Source organism: Dromiciops gliroides, chromosome 1 (genome assembly GCF_019393635.1).
Source record: "Dromiciops gliroides isolate mDroGli1 chromosome 1, mDroGli1.pri, whole genome shotgun sequence".
NCBI lineage: Eukaryota > Metazoa > Chordata > Mammalia > Microbiotheria > Microbiotheriidae > Dromiciops > Dromiciops gliroides.
The window spans coordinates 632,376,047-632,399,750 of record NC_057861.1 but is presented as its reverse complement, the minus strand read 5'-3'; the positions used below and the strand labels follow the sequence as shown (position 1 = coordinate 632,399,750).

General features: G+C 47.1%; 1 protein-coding gene across 3 annotated transcripts; it reads right to left on the bottom strand.

Moving 5' to 3' along the window:
• Positions 1-188: 188 nt before the first annotated feature.
• E4F1 (E4F transcription factor 1) lies at positions 189-21,994 on the bottom strand. 3 transcript variants are annotated; one of them, XM_043978747.1, is made up of 14 exons: positions 21,838-21,994; positions 13,090-13,235; positions 12,578-12,677; positions 6,774-6,982; positions 6,201-6,321; positions 5,727-5,882; positions 5,041-5,207; positions 4,010-4,222; positions 3,020-3,125; positions 2,483-2,700; positions 1,911-2,109; positions 1,490-1,626; positions 1,245-1,307; positions 189-968 (listed from the first exon to the last, which is right to left on the bottom strand). In XM_043978747.1, the coding sequence occupies exons 1-14, from the start codon at positions 21,992-21,994 to the stop codon at positions 609-611; spliced, it is 2,352 nt and encodes a 783-aa protein (XP_043834682.1). In that variant the 3' UTR covers positions 189-608. The 3 variants fall into 3 exon arrangements, with proteins under 3 accessions (XP_043834682.1, XP_043834683.1, XP_043834684.1); XM_043978748.1 differs by having other exon boundaries at positions 5,041-5,204; XM_043978749.1 differs by lacking the exon at positions 1,245-1,307.
• Between the last annotated feature and the right edge of the window lie 1,710 nt (positions 21,995-23,704).

The window sequence follows — 23,704 nt, the reverse complement described above, 5'->3', positions numbered from 1 at the left end:
TGGACAGGTAAGGGTGTGGCCCTGGTTCAGACTTGCGGTGCTCCCCTCCACCCCCCATAAACAAACAGGGAAACTGCCAGCCAGCCAGACACACACACACCATGCTGGGGAGGGTGGGGGTCTGGGAGCACAAGACCACCAGAAGCTACAATCCCGGAGGGCACAGTCTCGAAGAAAGCTTTAGTGGTTTTAATATTTTATTGTAAACAAAGGAAAAATCATTTTATTCCCTGCCCCAATCTGCCTTTTGGGAATCTGCTTTTGACTTAAATCACTCTGTGGTTTGCAATGTACAATATGGCTTTCTCGACTCCCTGGCTTGCTCAGGAAGGCTCCTGTCTGCTGCCCCCTAGCACTGCTGGGAAGCTCCTGAGCCCATCACCAGCCCATCTTCTAGCACTCAACACCTTGGCCCCCAAAGGGCATCTCTGTCCATCATCTGCATGATTCAAAGCAGCCTTTCCTTGCCCTTCACTTTTGTCAGAACTTTCTGGGCTCAGATCCTTGCTGACTCCATCCTTGGATTCCGGACCATGCAGTGACACTGATGAACACACATTTGCTGGTGGGCCAACCCCAATCCCAACCTCTCCAGGTCAGGTGAGTCCCTACACAATGACTGTCTGGACCTCTAGTTCACCCTCCTGTGAGGAGATCACAAACTCCCCAGCGTGCTCCAGGATCTCTATGTCCTCAGAGGCCACCATAGTGACCGTGGCCTGCTCAGTCTCAATTCCTGCCCGAGTAGTCAACACAGCACCCTCTCCTATGGCTGAGGCCAGGGTCATGGCCACTTGCTCTGTGAGGCTCTCAGGAGTGGCAATGGTGATGGTGTCAGAAGCAGCTCCCGCCGCACTGGCTCCCATTCCTTCGTCTTCATCTACTGTGACATTCTGGACAATGATTTGGTGACCAGAGCCTGCCTGGTGCACAATCTGCTGCACGACCTTCATGATGTGGCTGTCCACCTGGAGGAGGTGGGAGAGGAGGCTCAGCTCCAGGGCCAAGAACAAGGAAGGAGGGGGGACCTTAGCTCTCCATACCATGAGCAGAGGGAAGGGACGCAGGTTCCCTCTCTCCCAATTCAGGGCACTTCTTGACCCCTCAGGATCTGACCAGACTTTATTCTCTGTCCCTGGGCTCTAGGGTGGCTTTAGAAATCCCCCAACTCCACACCCAAAGGTTTCACACCCTGACCGGGCCCAAAGTCCCCCGCTCCTGCCTACCCTCCACCCCTACCCCACCTCAGCCTGTGTGCCCTCAATGATTTCCGTGGCTTCACTGGTCTCAGTGTCTTCTGTAGTGGCCTTGGAAAGGGAAAAAACAAAAAGGGGAGCTCTTATCAAACCTGGAAGGGCAGGACGGCTTATCCAGTAATATCCTTTTCCCCAGAGAAATCCCAGCCTCATTCCACCCCTCTCCTATAAATCTTAGGAACCCCATCTAGCACAGCCTGCCACTCCAAGTTCTGAGACTCATGTGCCCGCACCTCAATGATGTACTCCTGAGTATCAGCCACCACGGAGGAGAACTCCACTAGCACAGTGTGGGCGTCCTCAGCCAGTGTCGGGGTCGGTGGGCTAGCCCTGGACACCACCACTTCTTCCACCTCCAGCAGGCAGCCTCCTGCACAGACACTTGCCTGGTGAGGGCAGACCCATGGGAAGACCAGCCCCCCTCCCCTTTCACACAGCCACAGGGAGACACGACCCACCCCAAACCCACGTTCTAGCCACGTCGGCATCTGTGCTGGGAGTGCTCCCATTCCACCGAAGGGAGTCAGACCCACACATCAGCCTATCAGAGTATGCCAAAGCCCCAGAGAAATCGTGAGCCCCACAGGCCCGCCCAGCCAAAGAGAGTCCCCTCCCAAACTCAGAGTGAGAAGGCGCCGGGTTTATGGGGCTAACCTTTGGTCCGAAGATGCCGGTTGAGCGTGCCATGCTCAGCAAAGCCTCGGCCACACTTGTAGCACTTGAAGGGCTTCTCCCCTGTGTGATGTCGGACATGTCGCACCAGGGAGCCCTTCTCCCGGAAGCCCCGGCTGCAGAACTGGCACACGTGTGGCTTTTCTTCCAGGTGTATCCGGAAGTGTACCTGCTGGGCATTCTGTCAGACAAAGCAGGCTCGACATGAGGCAACTCCACCCGGGGGGAGTCAGCACAGCTTCTCTCTCTCCCTCTCCAGGACTTTCCTTTTGCACCTGCCGTACCAGCTAGTGGAGGCCCCTGGTCAAAAAAGCTCACACAAGGGAGCTTGGGGGAGCTTGGGGCAGGCAGTGCAGGGCCAGAGAGTTGGCCTGGTCCCTGCGGGTGCAGAGGAGGAGCCAACTTGGGTAGGCTGAACCCCAAAGCCCCAGCAAGTGACAAGATAGGGCAAGAAAGGCTGGCAGCAGCTCTCTCCCATTGCTGGCTCCCACGGGCATGTCCCTTCCCTGCCTATGCCTTGGTTTCCTTTCTGATGAAGGGGAAAAACACCCCACCTTGGTCTTGTAACGTTTCCCACACTTGGGGCAGGCATACGGACGCTCATCTGAGTGTACACGACGGTGCCCCTTCACGTGGGCAATCGTCTTATAGAGCTTCCCGCACTCGCCACAGCGGAAGCGCCGTTCTCTAACATGCACCTCCTGGTGCTTCTTCAGCAGGTAGGCCTTGGGGAACTCCTTTCCACACTGCTCACACCTGAATAGCTGTTGTCCTGCAAATGAAGGGAGACCAGCCCCCCCCAGGGCACACACTGAATTTATCCCCCCACATTCCCTATCCCCAGTATACAGGCACAAATGCACCTGGAAGTAGATACAAAGATGCAGGGATGTGTAGGGAGCCCAACACCCAGCACTCGCATCACAGCCAGCCCTTCTCCTATATCCCTAGGAACGGAGTCCCCTCTCTGACTTCACATCTCCCTTCCTTCCCTCTCCTGCTGCCTCATCATCTCCCTTTCTCAAGCCCTTTCCAGCTATGAGAGAGGGTCAGGGACAAAGATGGACAAGAGAACCCGAGCCCAAACCTACCAACATGGGCTTTAGCGTGCACCTCCAGGGCCGGGGCCGACCTGAAGACCTCTACACACTGAGGGCAAGAGTACTGTGTATATCCACTCTGGGGCACTGGGTCAGCCTGCAGGGACAGACAATTATCTCCTAAGAGTAGCCCCCCCCCCCAACACAGAAATAAACAGTGTGCCTTTGCCCCAACATACGCACACAGGACATGACTGTAATTCAGTCTATTCTCTACTGTCAAAGTGATCCTTCTAAAGTGTAGGTCTGATGCTACTCTATCCCCCCCCCCACCCAATAAATTCCAATGCTTCCTTATACCACCTCCATTTGGCATTCAAAGCCCCTTTCAACCTGGCCCCCTCCTACCTTCCCAGTCTGACTCCTTCTCACAAGTACACTGGCCTCCCAGCTGTTCTTTGAACAGACCACGCTATCCCCTGACCTCTGGCATTTTTGCTGGCTGTCTCCCAAGACAGGAATCCTCTCCCTCCTCAATTCTGCCTCCAAGTCCCCACTAAAATCTCACCTTCTACAGGAAGCCCTCCCCAATTCCTCCTCGTGCCTTCCCTCTGAGATTATTTCCAAATCATCGTATAGGCTGCAGTTTGCCACATTAGATCGTGAGCTCCCTGAGAGCAAGAACTGGTTTTTGTCTTTCTTTGTATCTCTAGCACTTAGTACAGTTCCTAGAATGCAGCGAGCACTTCATGCTTGACTGACTGAAGAGCATCTTGCCCTGGACATCTGTGCGCACACTTGCCATGCTTGTGGAGATAGCTCCATCAAGAAAAAGCATAAATGGGACTTGAACCCTGGGGCACAGGAAACTGAGCAAGCCCCACATCCACTCAGGTATGCAGTAAAGGACATGAGGTGGGAGGGGCCCTCTGAGCAGTCAAACTTATGGGGCTTGCCCAAGTTCCCCTTCAGGAGGCAGATGTCACCAATCCCAAAAGTTAATCCCTGAGCTGGAGAGGAGCACATGGCATGGGCACCTACTGTTTGCACTTCTTCCACTGCTACAAAGTGCTGTTCTGTCCTCACTCCCTCAGGCCCTGGCTCCTGGGCATTGCCAACACAAGGTTCAGCTGGCACAGGTCCCTCTTCTACTGCAACTCTCTCGATCACGAGGCCCGAGTTCTGCATGGCTTGTCTCAGCAAATTCTCACTGCTCACCTCCCCTTGGGATGGCACCTTCTCAGAGATGGATGTCTACAGAAAACAGGGGAGATCAGCACCTAATGGAGAACTCTGCAAAGAAGAGTCACTTAAAGATGTTTCCTGACATTCTGGCTACTGTGACAGATGGATCATGTAAGGATTGGTCTAGAACAGGCCATAGAGATAAATTTTACCCTGAGGAGAGTATGGGGGGCAGGGGGAGAGAGGGAAAGAAGTTGACCCTTCACAGAGGTTGGGCCTCACTCTGGCCCTCAACAGGACACACAGTTTCTTTCAACAACTCCAAAAAACATCCATTGTGGCCAATAAGGAGGAACTCAGTCCTGTTGGACTCACTCTGATGAAAAGGCCCATCCCGTGCCCCCTCCCCATGGTAGCCCTGAGATTTTCAAGGGCTCGTCTACCTACCACAAGCATTTAAAAAAAAAAAAGGGACTCTTTTCCTAAGGGTTGGGCTTACAAAATTTGGGCTAAGACAAAGGCTGGAACTTTTCTTAGTACTGGAATTCTTCATAACCCCACAACCCTTAAGGAGAGCCAAGAATGGAAAGGAAGAGAACAGACCAGCTAGCTGTTCCCCACCAGAACTCAAGAGGTAGTAAATGTGTCTGGTTCACAAAGATCCTGCATTCAACCTAACCCAACACAAAGAAAGACGAGTAGGATTTTCCCAGTCAGTTACCCACAAAGGCTAGTGCCAGGGAACATCTTCAAAATAGGATTGTTCATTTTCCTCCTAGTAAAATGGCAGAAGACACTGTCCTCACTCCTTCAGTGAAAGAAAACCTAATGCTTTTCGTTCGCATAGAAACCTGGTCCAACCCAGACTAGTCATAAACTCCACTTACCTCCTGGGCTAAGGTTTTCATGTCCACAGGAAGCTCCTGCATCTGGACATGGACCTCGTGGATGACAGTGCCCTTGTCATCAGTGACAAGGTGAATCACGGGTGGTGCTGTCTCAATGGATTCACTTGTGATGGTTGTGACTGTTTCGGTGTTTGAATCACTGGCTCCTTAAATCAAAGGCAAAAAACTAAGACCACCTACCAGGTGCCCACAGGTCAACTTCCCTGGAAAGAAAACAGCGTCTAAAGGGGAAGAGGGGGTTGGGGGCTAGAATCTGCTACCCTGTACCTCAGCCAGCCTGTGGTCAGTGCTTCATTCCTGTCTTCTCTCAACCTGTCTAGCAATATCATCCCCCACTGTTTGTCTGAGAAGAAAGGGGCCCCAAGATTCAGTGACAGATGCAGGGTAGGCACTTCTGTGCTCCTTCCTATTTCCAGAATGGCCCAAAGATGACAGGATCTGAGACAACACCAGATCTGTGCACCCTGTGATCCCATATGACCAAGGCATGTTTCCTTGGAACCTAAAAAGTGGTAGAAGTCACCAGCTAGAAGAGGTATCGACTCCTGGTCCCTGACTAAGCACACACCCAAAATGAGCTCCTATGTGGGTGACAAGCCAATAAGTTCCTACATAGGAGGACAGCCGCTTACTGTGCCCTGGGCTCACCTAGAGAATTCACAAACCTGGGGGGACGACGTCTTCTTTGCTGACAACTATTTCTTTGTTCATGTTGAATCGGATCTTTTCTGTACATGGAGTTAAAGATTTCAGGTGTCGGGTCAGAGCTCCAGACTCTCGAAAGCTCTTCCCACAATTCTTGCACTTGTAAGGGCGCTCATCTGGTGAGAGAACAGAGGCAATGGTCACACAGAAGAGGAGGAGAAAACAAACCCTAAGGGAAAAAAAATGTCTTTCCCAGTTAACAGTCACCAGCAACTCCTCAGTCACAAAGGCAGCTCTTCCGACCTAGAATGTGGCTGCTCAGAGCCTCAGACCCATTCAGCACTGTCCCAGATCAGGGTCAGACAGTAAGGTGAGGATCCCAGCATTGCCCCAGTCCCTTCTCTGGTGTTCACGTGTACAGAAAGTGGAACCGGTGAAACAGCTCCAGGGGTTCCCAACCCAAACAACAACTCCAGATCCACTTCTCATCTTACCTGTGTGCCGCCGGTGATGCCGGATGAGAGAACCTTTGGTCCTAAAGGAAGTTCCACATAACTTACACTCATAGTCCTTCTTGCTGCTGTGTGTAATCATGTGGGCTTTGAGGATGCTGGCCTGGGAAGGGAAGAGGATGATATTCATGAGTTGTCTGTAAAATGGAACCTCCCTCCCCTCCCCAAAGCAACCCAAAACAAAACACTAAGTCACTGGGAGGACTAAGGGTAAAATGCCTCAGGAGAAAAGGTGGGACAACTGGAGTCAGACATGGCCGTTCCCAGAGGGACATAGCTCAGATGCAGACACAGCCAGCCTGGCTGGCCTACACTGAAAGTACAGGAGAAATCACTGTCAAACACCATGAAGGGGCCCTGGCCCAGGCCAGCCGGCCCAGCTCACCGTTTTCTCTCTCTTTTTTTTTTTTTGGTGAGGCAATTGGGGTTAAGTGACTTGCCCAGGATCACACAGCTAGTAAGTGTCAAGTGTCTGAGGCCAGATTTGAACTCAAGTCCTCCTGAATCCAAGGCCAGTGCTTTATCCACTGTGCCACCTAGCCCCCCCCCCCTCACCGTTTTAAATGTCTTGTGACACAGCTCACACACGTAGCGTCCTTCTTTGTTGACAAGCAGCTTCACCTTCAGTAGCTCAGGGGAAACATCTTGCTCGGTATCTTCGGGGCTAACAGAACCTTCTGCAACCTCGCTGTCCCCAGGCCCACTGGGGTTTTCAAAGACATGGTCTGTCGCTGCGACTATGACTTCTTTGATATGACCACCACCTAGGGGAGAAAAACCTTGCTGTCACATTCAGCTCTTTCCACTGAGAGCATCAAAGTGCAAAATTGTTAGGGGACCTGGTGGCGGCCCAATTTCACGTGGATAGCTTGGCCTTGGGGGTTTCAGATGTTCCCAGGGACTGCCATCCAGTCCAGGGATTTGCTGCCAACAGAGGTCTCAGGGAAGAAGTGGACTAGCTTTCCACAGGTCTAGTCACTCTTAGACTTACAAGGAGCCACGGGCTTTGTCCTTCTGAAAGGGCAACCTGTCAGAGCTTGCCCAAATCCTCACAAAGCTGAGTTTGAGGCAAACTAAAGTGGCACGACCCTTCTGGCCCTACAGTGGCCCAATGTTTCCTAGGACAGGACACACAGACCGACAGCACAGACGCAGCCAGGAGCAGTCTGGTCTATCTGGATCCACTGCCTTTCCTGTACAGGGACAGTGTGTCCTTGATGAAGCAAGTTCTGACTTTTGTTCTGGCATCTTGAAATATCAGAGCCAATGCTATCCTGCTTCTGCCAGGAGGGACCAGAAGGGAAAGTACATGAGACTGGGCCACATGAGAACTTGGATCTATTGTTCAATTCTCTCAGTGAGACTGGGAAGGGAAGCTGCCGTTGAAGCTTCACACGCTGTCAAAAAGCCTGCCAACAGCAAAGAATTAAGCTCCTAAAACCATGTGTATGAAATTGACAAGACCAGTCCTGGGGACCATCAGTAACCTGCTGATGCCTGCTTTCAGGCAAGTTGATTTTTCCTGCTCTGGAATCAGATTTCAAGGAGCATATCCCTGCAGAACCTGGATAGAGGCACCAGCCAGTAAGAGGAGATTCTCAAAGCCTACAAAGTCATACATGTGGTCCTTGTTCCCCACTGCGATGTCCTTTTACCAGCAGCATTAGTCACTAAGCTCAGAACAGAACACGAAACACAAAGCCTCGTGTAACCTGTGCCTCAAACACCAGGGTAGAACTGGGCAAGGGTGCCTGTTCACTCTGGCTCAAGATAGGTGGCTGGTGCTCTCATTCTGTGTATGTAACTACTACTTGCTTCCTTCTCCCACCGGCTGTCTCACTGCCACACATCCCACCTTACTGCTCTGGTGACCAAATTTTCCTATTTCTCTTTCTTTAAATAAAAACTCTGCAGGGGGAGAAAATGAATGACAGTTAAACTCTAACTCTTTAACATGCTTCCAAATTATCTCCTGTACTTCACTACCGTAAAGATATTTGGCAGGCAATGAGACGTAGTAGAAAGTACTGGATTTAGAGCCAAAGAAATGGGATCAAATTCCACCTCTGACACTTACCAGCCATTTGATCTTGGACGAAGTCATTTTACCTTACTAAGCCTCAGTTTCCTTATCCATAAATTAAGGAAAATAATTCTTATATTCCCTATTTCAGTCTTACAGAGTTTCTGTAATGTGTTATAGAAATATTTATTATTGTTGTTAAGAAAAATTTCTTTTTCCCAGTCCTCAGGGTAGGGCATTCCAGGCGGAGGGAACTGCTTCTACTGTCGATTAGGCCCCTTTTCTACAACTTAACAGTCTTAGAGTAGAGGCTGGTGAAATCGTTTGTTATTCTGAGTATTTTGTTAACTGTATATGAATGTAATTGGTTTCATTTGTAATTCTATATATTTTATTTTATACATTTAAAACCGTTTCACTGAGAAGAGATTCATAGGCTGTAAAAGGGGTCCAGGAAACAGAAAAGCAAAGAATCCCTGCCTTAGAGCTATGCCTGAGTGCTGAAAGGAAACAGGGTCACAGAGCCAATATGTGTCAATGGTGAGAAGCTACATCTTCCAGATTCTTAAACCAGCTCTTAACTAATCTGTGACGCTGCCTCTCATTAAGAAATATGCTCCCATTAGTATTGTCATTGAGAAATATGTTTGTACATCAAATGTACCTATTTCTGAGACAACTGATGAGCAAGCAATATGTTTTCTGATGTGATGCTAACTGGGTCACAGGCTTGGCCTCATTAGTGGTGAGACTGAACCAGCCAAGCCTGTCGGGCAAGCCCAGGGAACTGGAAGGAGGGGCAGGGGCAGGCAGGATACACATGCATTCTAGGATATGTAAGGGGAAAAGGCAAAATCAAGAGAGGGCAAAGGGAAGAGAGATGCAGGGAAAACTGTGGGTAACACAATGGAAAACTAGAAAGAAAGAAATGGCAGTAAAGGATTGGGGGCCTGGTAGCCAAGGATGAATCATTCCCGCTGGAGGAAGGCAGCAGTTGGGAACCTGTGCCTTGTGTACCTAATTACATGGCTGGTACCAGTGTGAGCCCCATAATAACCACCAGGATCAAAGCAGACTTTCAAGAACAAAGTGGGCGTCTGACTTTGAGCCAAAGAGAACTGGTTTTCCAAATAACACCTTCCCTGAAACAGGAATTTCAAAGGAAAACCCAACTATTACCTCATATTCTACACAGTGCAGTGCTGCTGCCTGGGTGAAATCTCGCCATCTGAATGAATGTTCCAAGGAAGAAGTAAAGCACAGGCACTTTAACAGTGTGGGGAAGGTGTCAAAGTGAGTCAGCTTTTAATCTACGGTGCTTCTCCTGCTGATTTACCCCATTGCCCCCTCCTCCCCAGCCAGGGCTTCTCCTCTCCCTCGCCTTCTCAGCTTCCTTCAAGGCCGAGCCTTTTATGTCACACTCCCTCAGAGTTGGGATGTGTTTCTTGGCTTTAGCTCTTGGTAGATGCCCCTTCCCACCATTTTCTGCCCTAAATCTGTATATGCTCAGGGGCAGCTAGGTGGCACAGTGGATAAAGCACCGGCCTTGGATTCAGGAGTACCTGAGTTCAAATCCGGCCTCAGACACTTGACACTTACTAGCTGTGTGGCCCTGGGCAAGTCACTTAACACCCATTGCCCCGCCAAAAAAAAAAAAAAATTGTGGCAAATCTGTATATGCTCAGACTCATCCAAGGAAGGATCTTCCTTTTCCCATCTGAGAAGCCATTGACATTTCTGCCCCTCAAAGACAAGCACCAGCCTCCTCTAGGAAGACTTCTCTGATACAGAAGAGAATAATCCCAACTTGTGACTAACTCCCTTGTGGTAACCACAGCCTTGAATGTCACCCATGGTACCTATCTGTCTTGGCACTGTAATAACAAGGACACTGTCACCTTATATTTTTGTGGTTCCTTTAACTTTAAAAACATTTTGACATTAATTCATTTGCTCATGGGGCAGTTAGGTGTCGCAGTAGATAAAGCACTGGCCCTGGATTCAGGAGGACCTGAGTTCAAATCCGGCCTCAGACACTTGACACTTACTAGCTGTGTGACCCTGGGCAAGTCACTTAACCCTCACTGCCCCATGCAAAAAAAAATTTTTTTAAAAAAAATTCATTTGCTCATAACGACATCCCTGTGAGGCAGGTAGGATTAGATAGGGATTTTTTTATAGAAAAAGAAACTGAGGTGAGAGATATGAAGCAAGTTGCTGAAAATTGCATAGAATTCTCACCTGTGTCCATCCCACTAGACTGTTCTGTCTTTAGGCTCTTGCTGTCCCCATCCCCACCCCCCCTCATATGTGAATCTGGGTACCTGATGAACTTCTATCTTGTTTCTACTCAAACTAGGCCTTAGCAACTTCTGAGCAATGGAGGTCCCAGAGGCACTGATTAATGAATGACTTTTTTTTTTAAAGTGAGGCAATTGGGGTTAAGTGACTTGCCCAGGGTCACACAGCTAGTAAGTGTTAAGTGTCTGAGGCCCGATTTGAACTCGGGTACTCCTGACTCCAGGGCCAGTGCTTTATCCACTGCGCCACCTAGCTGCCCCCCCCTTTTAAAAAATAATCAGTGATCTATATTAATTTATTTATTTTTAGTGAGGCAATTGGGGTTAAGTGACTTGCCCAGGGTCACACAGCTAGTAAGTGTTAAGTGTCTGAGGCCCGATTTGAACTCAGGTACTCCTGACTCCAGGGCCGGTGCTCTATCCATTGCGCCACCTAGCTGCCCCAATGAATGACTTTTGAGGGTCAGGGCAGGCCTGGGACATTGGCTGTGAAGGAAAAAAGGGAAGAGAAAAAATGGACCAGGGGTGAGGTAGATGGAAGAGTGGACAAGGGAGAGAGGAAATATGTGCTGGGATGTCAGCCCTAGTCCATAGTACCCTCCCTTGTGAAATCTACTTTCTGTCCTAGACACAGTGAAAGCCAGCGTCAAGCAGAGGATCTTTTTTTTTTTTTGGTGGGGCAATGGGGGTCAAGTGATTTGCCCAGGGTCACACAGCTAGTAAGTGTCAAGTGTCTGAGGCCGGATTTGAACTCAGATACTCCTGAATCCAGGGCTGGTGCTTTATCCACTGCGCCACCTAGCTGCCCCTTAAGCAGAGGATCTTAACAATAGTAGGTACTAAAAAGTGTATTACTGAATGGAGGGCCTGCTATAACTTCACTGTCCCTCCCACACGACAGGCCGCCTCCTGCACGAATGCTTTGGCTCTGTCTGAAAGGTACTCCTTCTTTGCCTGTGTCCCTTAGGATTCCTGGTTTCCTCTAAGACTCGGCTCAAGTACCAACTTCTATAGGAGGCCTTTTCTAACCTCCTGAGACACTGGTGCCTCCTCCTCCCACAAATAAAAACCTTGTAACTACTTTGTATATATTTAGCAAATACCTATATATGTACACATTTCCCCAGTAGAATGTAAGCTCCTTGTAACCAGATATTGATGGCCTAGCACAACACCTAGATGGCTCTTAAAAAATGCTTGTTGATCTGGTACAAGAAAGTTCCAAAGGACTCATGATGGAAAAGGCTCTCCAAATCCAGGGGGGAAAAAAACCCAAAACTGTGGAATATGGATGCTGATTGAACCATACTATTTCTTTTGTTTTTGGTGCTGTTGTTTTTCTTTCTTTGAGGTTTTTCCTTTTTTGCTCTGATTCTTCTCCTATAACATGACTAATGCAGAAATGTTTAATGTTATTATATATATAATCTATGTCAGATTACCTGCTGTCTAGGGGAGGGGGGGGGATGTGAAATTGGACATCTTATATAAACAAATGTTGAAAACTATCTCTACATGTAACTGGAAAATAATAAAATACTTTTATCAGGAAAAAAAAATGCTTGTTGATCAACTGACTGTGATTAAACTCTGTCCTCTAGGGCAACTTAGATTTCTACCCTAAGCTTTCTCTTTGGAATGAAAGGCTCTGTCCCTCATTAAAGGAATTTCGGGCATCAGCTGGCAAGTGAGATTTTGAAGGTAAAGGGCCTTGTGCTGGTCCTAGAATACATGGCCCAAGTGTCTGAATGAATATAAGACCGTGGGATTATAGGAGTTAGAGTGGGCCAAGATCCCAGAAAGCATCACTCCAACCCCACCTTTTGAGCTGAAGAACCTGAGGCCCAGAGAAGTTCAGTGGCTTGCCTACAAGGCTTACAGAGTTTAGAAGAGAGTACAACAGAGAATCGGGCCTTGAACCTGGGTCCTCTAACTCCAAATCCGGTGCTCTTCCCACCACCCACAGGCCGCCTCTCAATAGCCCTTCCTGTAGATCCTGAAGATGGCAACATGCCAATGGCCAGAGCCCCACTTACCAATGATGTCTGGAGCACTGCTGACATCCTCCGAGAGCGAAGACGTCTCCACAACAATATGAGCCACTGTAATGGACTCCTCCCCGGATGGGACCACCTGCTGTAATACAAGATGGACTGCATGGAGGAGAGAAGTCAGGAAATGCAAGCCACAGAGACTCTGACTGTTTATTTCTTCTATTTGTGATAACAATAATTCTCCTTTAGAAGGAAAATTGGGAGAAGCATTATTGTGGGAGAGAGCTCTCAGAACAGGATGAATCCTTCCATCTCTCTGGCAACGGACTGACTCCCCACTCTGAAATATTCAAATTGTGTCCATTTCACAAGTTGCAAGTGGGTAGACACCATGTGCTATGCAAGAGGTTTGGGGATTGGGGAGGGGAGGCACCTAAGGAGGAAGGGCAAGTAAAGAGCCTTTGCAGCCCACCCTTTGGGGAAGAAAGACAGAGTCACAGGCTCCCCAAGGGAGGGAGCAGCCCCCAGAGATCACACCAAGGAACCATCCTTACCTCCTGGCCAAGGAGGGCGGCTGCAGTGGCTGTTGTTGCTTCTTGGGGTGTGCGCTGACATGCCTTCTGTATTTTGTGCTGCACAAAGTCTTCCAGGGTAGTGAACTCAGACTGGCAACGGCCACACTTGTGCACGTCATCTTCATCTGAAATGTGAACAAGGGCACTGTATGACTCTGCACATGGCTGCTCCTATTATCTCTGAGCAGGAAGAGCCTTCAGGTGATCCAAGCCAACCTCTACCTTAAGGGGGAATCTTGGCCCTGACATCTCTGACATGTGAATAAAGTAGCCATTGCTTGAATACTTTAATTTAAGAATGATCATTCTTTATCAACTATGTCCAAAGGGCTATAAAGCTTTGCATACCCTTTGACCTAGCAATACCACTATTAGGTCTTTTTCCCAAAGACACCATAAAAAGGAGAAAAGGACCCACATGTACAAAAATATTTATAGCTCTTTTTGTGGTAGCAAGGAATTGGAAATTAAGGGGTTGCCCATCAATTGGGGAATGGCTGAACAAGTTGTGGTATATGAATGTAATGGAATACTATTGTGCTGTAAGAAACGATGAGCAGGTGGATTTCAGAGAAACCTGGAAGGATTTGCATGAACTGATGCTGACTGAGATGAGCAGAACCAGGAGAACATTGTACACAGTATCAACAACATTGTGTGTTGATCAAGATCAGCTGTGATAGATTTGATTCTTCTCAGCAATACAATGGTCCAAGATAGTTCCAAAGGACTCATGATGGAAAATGTTCTCCAAATCCATACTATTTCTATTGTTTTTGTTGTTGTTTTTCTTTTTTGAGGTTTTTCCTTTTTGCTCTGATTCTTCTCTCATTACATGACTAATGCAGAAATATGTTTAATGTGACTATACATGTATAACCTATATCAGATTGCTTGCTGTCTTGGGGAGGTGGGAGGGAGGGGAGAGATGGAGAAAAATGTGAAACTAGAAATCTTATAAAAACAAATGTTGAAAATTATTTCTAAATGTAACTGGAAAATAATAAAATATATGACAAAAAAGATAATTTATTACCTCTCAGGTAATGAATTCCATTGTCAAATCAACCAGTAAGCCAGGGACAGAGACAAAAATAAAACAATCACTGACCTAAAAAAGCTTATATTCTATCGGGGAAGACAATATACAAATAGATACATATATGCAAGATCATTGGGAAGGAAGAACTAGTAGTTGGGAAATGAAAAAAGGGTTATTTCTCAAAAGAACGGAGTTATGAAGAAAACAAAAGAGTCTAAGAACCAGAGGTGAGGGAGGAAGGCATTCCAGATCTAGGTATGGCCAGTGCCGTGACACAGAGATTAGAGATGGCGTACCATATCTGAGAAAGGAAAGGCCAATCTACCTAGTCCACAGGGAGTGAGGCTAAGTCCAGGTTGTAAAGGGTTTTAAAATGAAGCATCAGGGAACCACTGGTGTTAATTCCCTTATTCATTACGGGAGCCCAGACCTGTACTTGGGAAAATCACACAGGGGAAATAGGCAGGGGGACCAATTAGGAGGCTACTGCCATAGTCCAGTCAAGAGGTGACACAGCTCTGATTGAAAATAAGTTTTTAGCATCTTCCTGGTGTTAACTGAACTATCTTCCACCTGCTAGTCCTAACTCTATTTTCAGGAGTCAAAGGAAGCTTGCTCCTCTTCTGCATGACAACCCTTCGGATATCTGAAGGCAATAGTCATATATCATTCTTACCCCCACCCCCTACTTTTTTCTTCTCCAAATTAAATGTCCTCAGTTCCTTAAAATGATGGTGATCAAGGTGATCCTTTTCACCACAGATGATCGAAGAACATATTATCTGGAAGCTTCTTCCCTTCACTACCAACTTGTGCTTTTTCTACTTTCTGACTTAGACTAATAGAATACATTTCTGGTCACTGTTCTTGAGGGCTCTTCAAACACTGCTGGACTCATCCTGGCCCTGGCTCATCAGGAGATACCACCCCATGTAAAGCTGTGGATTACATAAAGCTGCAAGGGTTATAGCTAATGTCAGAGGATAAAATTGGGATTTAAAAGATCTCACCAGGCTAAAATGATGAACTTATTCAAGATGAAATTTAATGGGGAAAACTATAAAATCCTGTACTTGTGTTTTAAAAAAAAAAAAAATAGACTGTACAAAGGATGTGGAATCTGTGGGCAAGCAAGTTCAAGTGAAAATGCCACCTTCCTTTCATAATTAAAAAAAAGGAAAATGCCACCTTCAAGTGAAAAATCTGGGAGTTTTTGTAGACTGCAGGTTAATATGAATTAATAGTGCAACGAGGCTGTCACAACAGCTAAAGTGATCTTAGGCTGCTTTCAAAGACGTTGAAAGCAGGAAGCAAATGAAAGGTGTTTTCTTCTGGAGCACCATGTTCAGGAAGGATGTTGATCAGCAGAGGCCACCAACCAAAACTTACTTGGAGGGGACTCAAGGTCTTGCCAACATTTCGAGCTTGCTACCTCTAGAAAGTAACTGATTTGGGGTAGCTAGGTGGCACAGTAGATAAAGCACTGGCCCTGGATTCAGGAGGACCCAAGTCCAAATCCGGATTCAGACACTTGGCACTAGCTGTGTGACCCTAGGCAAGTCACTTAACCCTCATTGCCCTGCCCCCCCTCCAAAAAAAAAGAAAGAAAAAGAAAGTAACTGATTCAATTTTGGGGGACTGCTCAAGCTCTATGAGGTAAAAGGCAGTTCAAATAACAAAAATCCAGCCTGTTTTTAAAGACATATTAGCGCACACCATGCAAATAATACATATCTGTTGTTCACAACCAGACATGCATACAGTTTCTGTCAAGAAGGGTCAGGCCAGGGCGAAGCTAGGTGGCACAGTAGATAAAGCACTGGCCCTGGATTCAGGAGGACCTGAGTTCAAATCCGGCCTCAGACACTTGACACTTACTAGCTGTGTGACCCTGGGCAAATCACTTAATCCTCATTGCCCTGCAAAAAAAAGAAAAGGGGGGAAAAAAAAAAGAAGGGATAGGACTCCAGGATGTCCTGGGCTCTGGGCGCCATCCTCTTGTTTCCAGAATGAGAACCAAGACAATCTTCTAAAACCTCTCCAGGTTATCAGGGAACCCTTAGTAGGGTCCTTGTTGTTGTGAGAACTACTACCTAAAACCTGCTATCAGTCCACCCTTGGAAACCTCAACCCTGCACAGGACAGGGACAAAATAAGCAAGGCAAGAATAAAAACCAAACTTAGCATAGATCAGATCCCCTGCCCAAGCAAGGCAAGACCAAGAAAAAGAGGCAAAGCACAGCTCCTTTTCCAGCTGGCTTACCCCACCCCCACTTGCTGAAAGGTAAATACTCTGTCCCCAAGAACTGCAAAAAGCTCTGGGCTGCCTGGCTACCTAGCAGAGTCAGGAATGGAACAATGCTCTAGATCAGAGTTTCTTAAACTTTTCCCACTAGCCACTCCTTTTCACCCAAGAAATGTTTACATGTCCCAGGGTATATAGCTATATAAAATAGGTATACATAACCTTTTACTGTTGCCAAATTTTTCACAACCCCCACATTCAGACCCACAGTTCTTAATTTAAGAAGCTAGACTCTAGATCAAGCCTGGGAAACACAGTAAGAGCTCGAAAGCCCAAGTCCAAAGATTTGACAAAATCTGATTTCTGTTTAAGAAATCAAGATCCAGTGCCTTAACAGGTCAGGAGAATTTGGCATTAACTTTCCCATTTTCCAGATTAGCAGACTGAGGAAAGAAAAGAGTTCTGACATTCATCATCCCCTCTCTGATCTTGTGCTACCCTTCAGTTACTTCTGATTAGTCTGAAAGGGCCCATCACCTACAATTCAATCCAACAAGTACTTATTAAGTGCGTACTGTGTCTGTGTGTGTCTATAGCTATATATGAGAACTGGGACAACAAAGGCACAAGGTAAAACAATCCCTGCCCTGGGGGAGCTTATGTTCTACTAGGGGATGTAGACAAGGTTCAGCTAATTAAAAAGATCATTTGAGGAGGGAGAAAGTACACTAAGCACTAAAAGAGATACGAATGGCTTCCTGGAGGACAGGAGTTAATTTTTTTCTTTTTAGCATTTTGATAACTGCATTAACATAACGGGTTTTGTTTGTAATCCTTCAGTGGTTTACAGTATAGTGTCTGACTCTTCATGACCCTCCTTGGGGTTTTCCTGGTAAAGATATTGGATTGGTTTGCCATTTCCTTCACCAGCTCATTTCACAGATAAGGAAACTGAGGCAAACAGGGTTAAGTGACTTGCCCAGGGTCACACAGCTAGAGTCTTCCTGACTCCAGGCCCAGTACTCTATCCATTGCACTACCTACACATTTTTTTTTAATAAAGTATTTTATTTTTTTTCCTGTTAAATGTAAAGATAGTTCTCAACTTCTGTTTATACAAGCTTTCCAATTTCAGATTTTTCTCCCTCCCTCCCCCCTCCCCTAGACAGCAGGTAATCTGATATCTATATAATAACATTAAACATATTTCTGCATTAGTCATAAGAGAAAAATCAGAGCAATGACGAAAAACCTCAAAATAGAAAAACAACAGCACCAAAAACAAAAGAAATGGTATGGTTGATTCAGCATCTATACTCCACAGTTCTCCCCCCCCCCCCCTTGGATTTGGAGATCCTCCTCCATCATGAGTTCCCTGGAACCCTTCTGTACCATTGCACTGGTGAAAAGAATATAGTCCATCACAGTAGATCAACACACAATGTTACTACCTACACATTTATGAAACATTATTCTGAGGAGGGGTCCATAGGCTTCATCAGATGGCCAAAGAGGTGCAGGACCCAGAAAGGTGGAGACACCCTGCTTTAAGAGACGGCTTATGAGCTTCAATGGGAAGAAGACTAAGGACTCTAAAGAACAGAAGGGAGGAGAGAATGCATTCCAAGGCACAGGGAACAGGCTGTCATGGAGGCAGGAGGATTGCTGAGTTAGAGAAAATAGCAAATGAAGTTTGGCTAAACTGAAGAATGCATGAAAGAGAATAATGTGCTTTAAGACTGGAAAGGTTGGGGGCAGCTAGGTGTCGTAGTGGATAAAGCACTGGCCCTGGATTCAGGAGTACCTGAGTTCAAATCCCGCCTCAGACATTTGACACATACTAGCTGCATGACCCTGGGCAAGTCACTTAACCTCAATTGCCTCACCAAAAAAAACCCCAAAAAACAAAACAAAACAAAACAAAAAAAGACTGGAAAGGTTGGCTACTACATCAAATTGTGATTGCTTAAAATGCCAAGCTGAAGAGTTGATATTTTATCCTGGAGACAGAGGGCCACTGAAGGTTCTCAAGGTTCTCAAAGTAGTTGGACTCTGTACTTGTACTTGAGGAAAGTATTTTGGCAGCTGTATAGAAGATGAGATGAGAGGAAAGGAAGCCAGAAGTACAACTAGGAGGTGGTTGTAATAGTCCAGGCAAGAGGTAAGTGGGCCTGAGTAGGGGCTGTGTGAGTAGAAAGAAGAGGGCAGATGAAACATGTTGTCAAAAGAGACTTAACAGAACTTAGCATGTCATTAGAGAGGAGGTGTGAGAGAGAAGGAAAAGTTATGGCTGACTTCAAGAATGCAAACCTGGGTAACTGGAAAATGGTGGTGCCCTCAAAAGAAATAAGGAAAACAAGTAGCAGGATGGATTTAAGGGGAAAGATGAGTTCTTATTCTGGTCATAACTGAATTTGAGATGCCTATGAGACAGGCAGTTGGAAAAATCTGGTAGGTAGTTAGTGATATGGAACGAGAGCTCAGCCAAGAGAGGAAGGCTAGATATATAGATCTGGGAGTCATCTACATAGTGATTATAAGTGACTCCATGGAAGTAGATGAGATCACCAAGAGAGAGAAGGTATAGAGTGAGAAAAGTTGGTGGCTCAAGACAATTTGGGGGGACTTGCCCATCGTTAGAGAGCAGGACATGTTGGAGGATGATTCAGCCAAAGAGACTGAGAGGTAAAGGTCAGATAGATAAGAGGACCAGGAGAAAGCAGCATCTAAGAAATCCAAGGAGTAAAGAGTATCCAGAAGGCAGTGATCAATATTGTCAAGTGTTGCAGAAAGCTCAAAACAGATGAGGATTAGGAACAGGTTGAAGGATTTAGCACTGGCAACCTCTGAGAGAGTAGTTTCAGGTAAACAAAGAGGTCAGAAGCCAGAAGCAATGTGAAGTAAATGGGAATAGAGGAAATAAAAATCATTTCCACATCTTGGACTGTTGAAATCCATCTCTTCTGGAAACTGTCAATTGGGGAAAACATTTCCTTGGCATTAAATAGCTTTGATAAGAATCTGATATACCAGATACAAAGAACCAAGAGCTATTTCCCAGTAGATAAACAGTCAAAGGATACAAACCCTTCTCAAGAGAACTGCAAACTATTAACAACCATATGAACAATTGCTCCAAATCACTAAGAGAAATGTAAATCAAAAGATCTCTGAAAATTCATTCAACATCCAGCAAACTGGCAAAGATGACAACAGATTTAAACAATCAACATTCTAGAGAAGCTAAGGCAAGGCACAGGTATAGAACTCGGCTGAAAAGTGCAATATGGAACAAAGAGTCAAGCTTAGACTATATAACCTGACCAGGTAACAGACTCAAAATACTAGGAATGATGCATAAGGGCTCTGGGGTAGACATCTCTTTCTGACTCACAACTTCTCAAAGGCAAGAACTCCATCATGGCGGGAGGACTCCTCTCCTGCCCTCTAGTTAGCCAGGTTTACTGTGCATATATAAAGCAGGAGTACATCAGAAAAACCACAGGAAATTAGCTCCTTGCATCACAAGCAACTGGAGGCGCTCCCTGCTCCCACAACCAGATGGCTTCATGTGGATTACACAGCATTTCCAGGGTGCCTATTTCATAGTCGGAGAAACCAATATCTAGTGAAGGTAATTCTCAGTCCCAATCTCTTTTCTTCCCTCTCCCCATCCCTATACCCTCATCCTTCCCTGGTTCCAGAAAAGAGGTTCATTTTCCCTCTCAAACTGATCCCTGATTCACAGGGACCAAAGTAGTGGTTCTATAATAACAGCTGATATTTACAGCTATGTGCCAGCACTGCACTAAGCACTTTACAGTTATTATCTCATTTGATTTTCACAACAACCCTGAGAGGTAAGTGCTATTATTATCACCATTTTGCGGATGAGGAAACTGCAGCCCACAGAAGTTAAATGACTTGCTCAGGGTCAGTCACACTTTCTAGGACATTACAATGGTGAGACAGAAAAACTGCAAAATGCACCAAGACAGCAGTGACCCTTCCTCTGTGGGCATGTAGTATCCCTTGGCAGCTGACCTATTTCAGATCTGTAGAAAGTCAAGAGCTGGAAGTGTGAGAAAATAATTATTAATAATGATTTTCTAGGAGAAACCAAGACTCTTAGTGTTAGCTGCTCTCTCCCCTTCCCCGAAACCAATTTGGGATGAGCCTTCAGCTTAACAAAAGGAATGCAGACTGACCTTTTTGATTAGCAAGGGGAGGAAGATCACCCCCTAAGTCAAGTTAATCAATGGAGCTGAATGATGCTAGCCAATTATATTAGATCAATGTATGGTAACCTGCCTCTACCAAAAAGAGGATAAAAATCCCTGGGATCAATCTCTCTCTCTCTCTCTCTCTCTCTCTCTCTCTCTCTCTCTCTCTCTCTCCCTCCTCTCTTCTCTTTTTTTCTCTCTCCTCTCTCTCAGCACCCCCTTCCCCCACCTTCCAGGGGCTCTTACTTTTCAAGCTGGGTATGTGATGGTTTAGGTCTGTAACTAATGGAGGAGTTAGGCAGACACTTTATTAATATGTGTTTCTTAATCATGTTTACTGCCAAAACCGGTGCAGTAGCCATATTTTAGAAACCCTAGCCTAGTCCCACAATATTTTAAATAACACAGTTGGGACTTTAGAAATCATCTAATCAACACCCTCATTCTAAAGATGAGGCAGCTAGTTAGAGCCCAGGTCTGGAGTCGGGAAGATGAGTTGCGATTGCAACACTTACTTAGCTGCTGTGACCCTTTTCAAGTCATTTCACCTCTCTACCTCAGTCTCCTCATCTCTAAAATAGACCCAGTCTCCCAGGGCTGTTGTGAAGATCAAATGAGATAGTAAAGAGTACTTGGCACACAGTAAGCTCTATATAAATGTTAGTTATTATTATTATTTTCATCACCATCATCATCATTAACGTTATCATATAAAAATGGAGGCCATGGGAAACTGATTAATCCTCCATTACACAGCAAGCCTGTGGCTGCCCTGGGCCCCACTCAAGTCCCCTGACTGCTGACCCTGAACTCTTTCCTATATCACAGCCCCCTGACTTCCTTCCACATCTGGCAACAATATCGGTTTAGGTGGATCCAGGATTAGGTGGAAAGGGGAAACTGAGCCCAGGGCAGGGGGTCTGCAGGAGAGCGGCCCAAACTCCTTCAGCCCCGTCTCCACATTTCCCTCCCCTGGGCCAGCCTCTGCTGGGGTCAATGGGGGCGAGGACTGCAGGGCAAGGCAGGGAACACGAGGGCGAGGGCCTTGGCACAAGCTACAAAGAGAGGGCGCGAGGTGGGAGGAAAAGGCGGGGTGCCGGTGTGGGGGAGGGGCGGCTGAGGGGAGGGGCACCCATGAGGTCACGCCAGTCCCGGGGTCAGGGGTCAGGTAGGGACCACAGCCTCTTGGCCTGCCTGCCTCGGCTTCCCCTCTTTACCTTCTTCGCTGAATGGCGTCGCAAGGCCCAGGAAGCCGCTGGGAGCTGAGGCCGCCGCCGCCACTGCGCCCCCTGGCTCGCCCCGCTCCCGCCCGGCCCCGGCCCCGGTTCCTGCCGTATGAGCTGCCGCCACCCGCACGGCCATTGCGCCCTCCATGTCGCAACGCGCCGCAGGAAGATGGCGGATTTACGACCGTGTCGTCATAACAACGGGCCGGGCGGGGAGGGAGGAAGAGAAGAGGGGCAGTGCGGGGGCGGGGCGAGAGACTGGGCGGGGCCAGAGAGGAATGGGCGGAGTTGAGGGAAGAACATTTCCGGGCGAGCGGTGGAGGAAAACCGGCTTGCTGAGGCCCAGCCCGAACCTTCCCTCCCGGAACTACGCCCCGAGCGCGGGGCCGGAGCTGACCTACCTCCCGACCTGCTTCCTCGAGTGTGGGCCGGCCCCGACCTCGGTCCCCTTGGCCCTGCCCGCAGTACCTCCTTACTCCCTTTTTTCCCCCTCATCCAGTCAGCCCTCCTGCCTCAGCCACTGGGTGGCGCTGGGCCTGGAGTCGGGACCTGAATTCAGAATACACAGCAGGCCTGGCCTGGGCAAAGTTACTTAACAGCTTTGCTTTAGTTTCTGCCCATGTGAGGATCAAATTCGATAGTTGTAAGTCTTCCAGCGCATCTCTCCTCATAAAACAGACGGCCGGCACTTTGCCCTGCGCCCCTCTGCTCCCTGAGCCCTGCTATAGACACACTACCCTCCCTCATTTCTACATCTGTGAGCCCATGGACTCCCTAACTGACCTGAAGGTGCTGCCCCTGCCACCTTCGCTTTGTGAGCTCTTAGACATCAAGGCTCTGGGACTGCACCCCATCTGCCTCAGGAAATCGAGGGGGAGGGGCTTTGCTCCCCAAAGCTCTCCTTAGAGCCCCAGTACCATCACTAGCTCTGCTCTGGAAAAGAGCTGAGTTCTAAATGGTCAGGTTGTCACCGTTGGCAATGAGAGGTTCAGCCGCTTCTTTCCAACTCTCTTTCTTATGTTATCCGTGGCACTACCTTCAACTTCGTCATGAAGCGTGATTTTTGACCTCTGTCTGTATACCAATATCCCATTGCCTGGGGGCACCAACACCTACCCACGTATTGCTAATAGAATTCAGGAGGAGATTACAGCTCTTGACCCCTGGCATGATGAAAATCAAGATCATTGTCCCACCTGGAGCACAAGTACTCAGGATTGGAGGCTCCATCCTGGCCTCCTTCCAGAGGATATGAATCAGAAAGTATGAGGAATCTCAGCCCTTCATTGTTCACTGCAAATGCTTCTAAATGAACTGGGTTTTTTTGTTTTTGTCTTTTGTCAAAGGGTGTAATAATTGCTCAAAAGAGAGAGAGAGATGAGATTGGTGTGGCTTTGCTTTGTTTTGTTTTGGGGGGTGTTTGACTCAAGATTTAAAGTGATGAGCACTCCAAGTATGTTGGAGACAAACATCCCCAAAGTTCTCTAATGTAACATCTGACTGTACATTTTTTTTTAATAGTCATTCCAGATATTGTTACAGGGAGTTTCTTGTTTCAATGAAGACTGACCTGCCCTGTCCTACAAAAGGAGCTAATTAAATAAATTGAAACTAGGGTGAAGGGGAGGGAATTAGTAGTATTACTTATAAGCAAATTATTTAATCCTTTAAAAAAAAAACACAAACTTTTTTGTACCTTCTGCCTAAATACTGTTTTTGTCAGAACCACAAAGGTTCTTTTCTCTTTTTCCTACCTGCCCCAACACAGATGTTAATTGTTATGGGCCTAGCTAGCGTACCCCAGAAGTTCTCTGGGGTACATCAAAGAACCTTCTCCTTGAGAAACTAAACCAAAGGA

Excerpts from the sequence above, each read along its gene's own strand:
- E4F1 (XM_043978747.1), bottom strand. The coding sequence starts at position 21,994 with ATGGAGGGCGCAATGGCCGTGCGGGTGGCGGCAGCTCATACGGCAGGA. Across the intron at positions 2,701-3,019 it reads GCACGCTAAAGCCCATGTTG|GACAACAGCTATTCAGGTGT; the intron begins GTAGGTTTGGGC and ends CTTCATTTGCAG. Across the intron at positions 969-1,244 it reads TTGAGGGCACACAGGCTGAG|GTGGACAGCCACATCATGAA; the intron begins GTGGGGTAGGGG and ends CACCTCCTCCAG.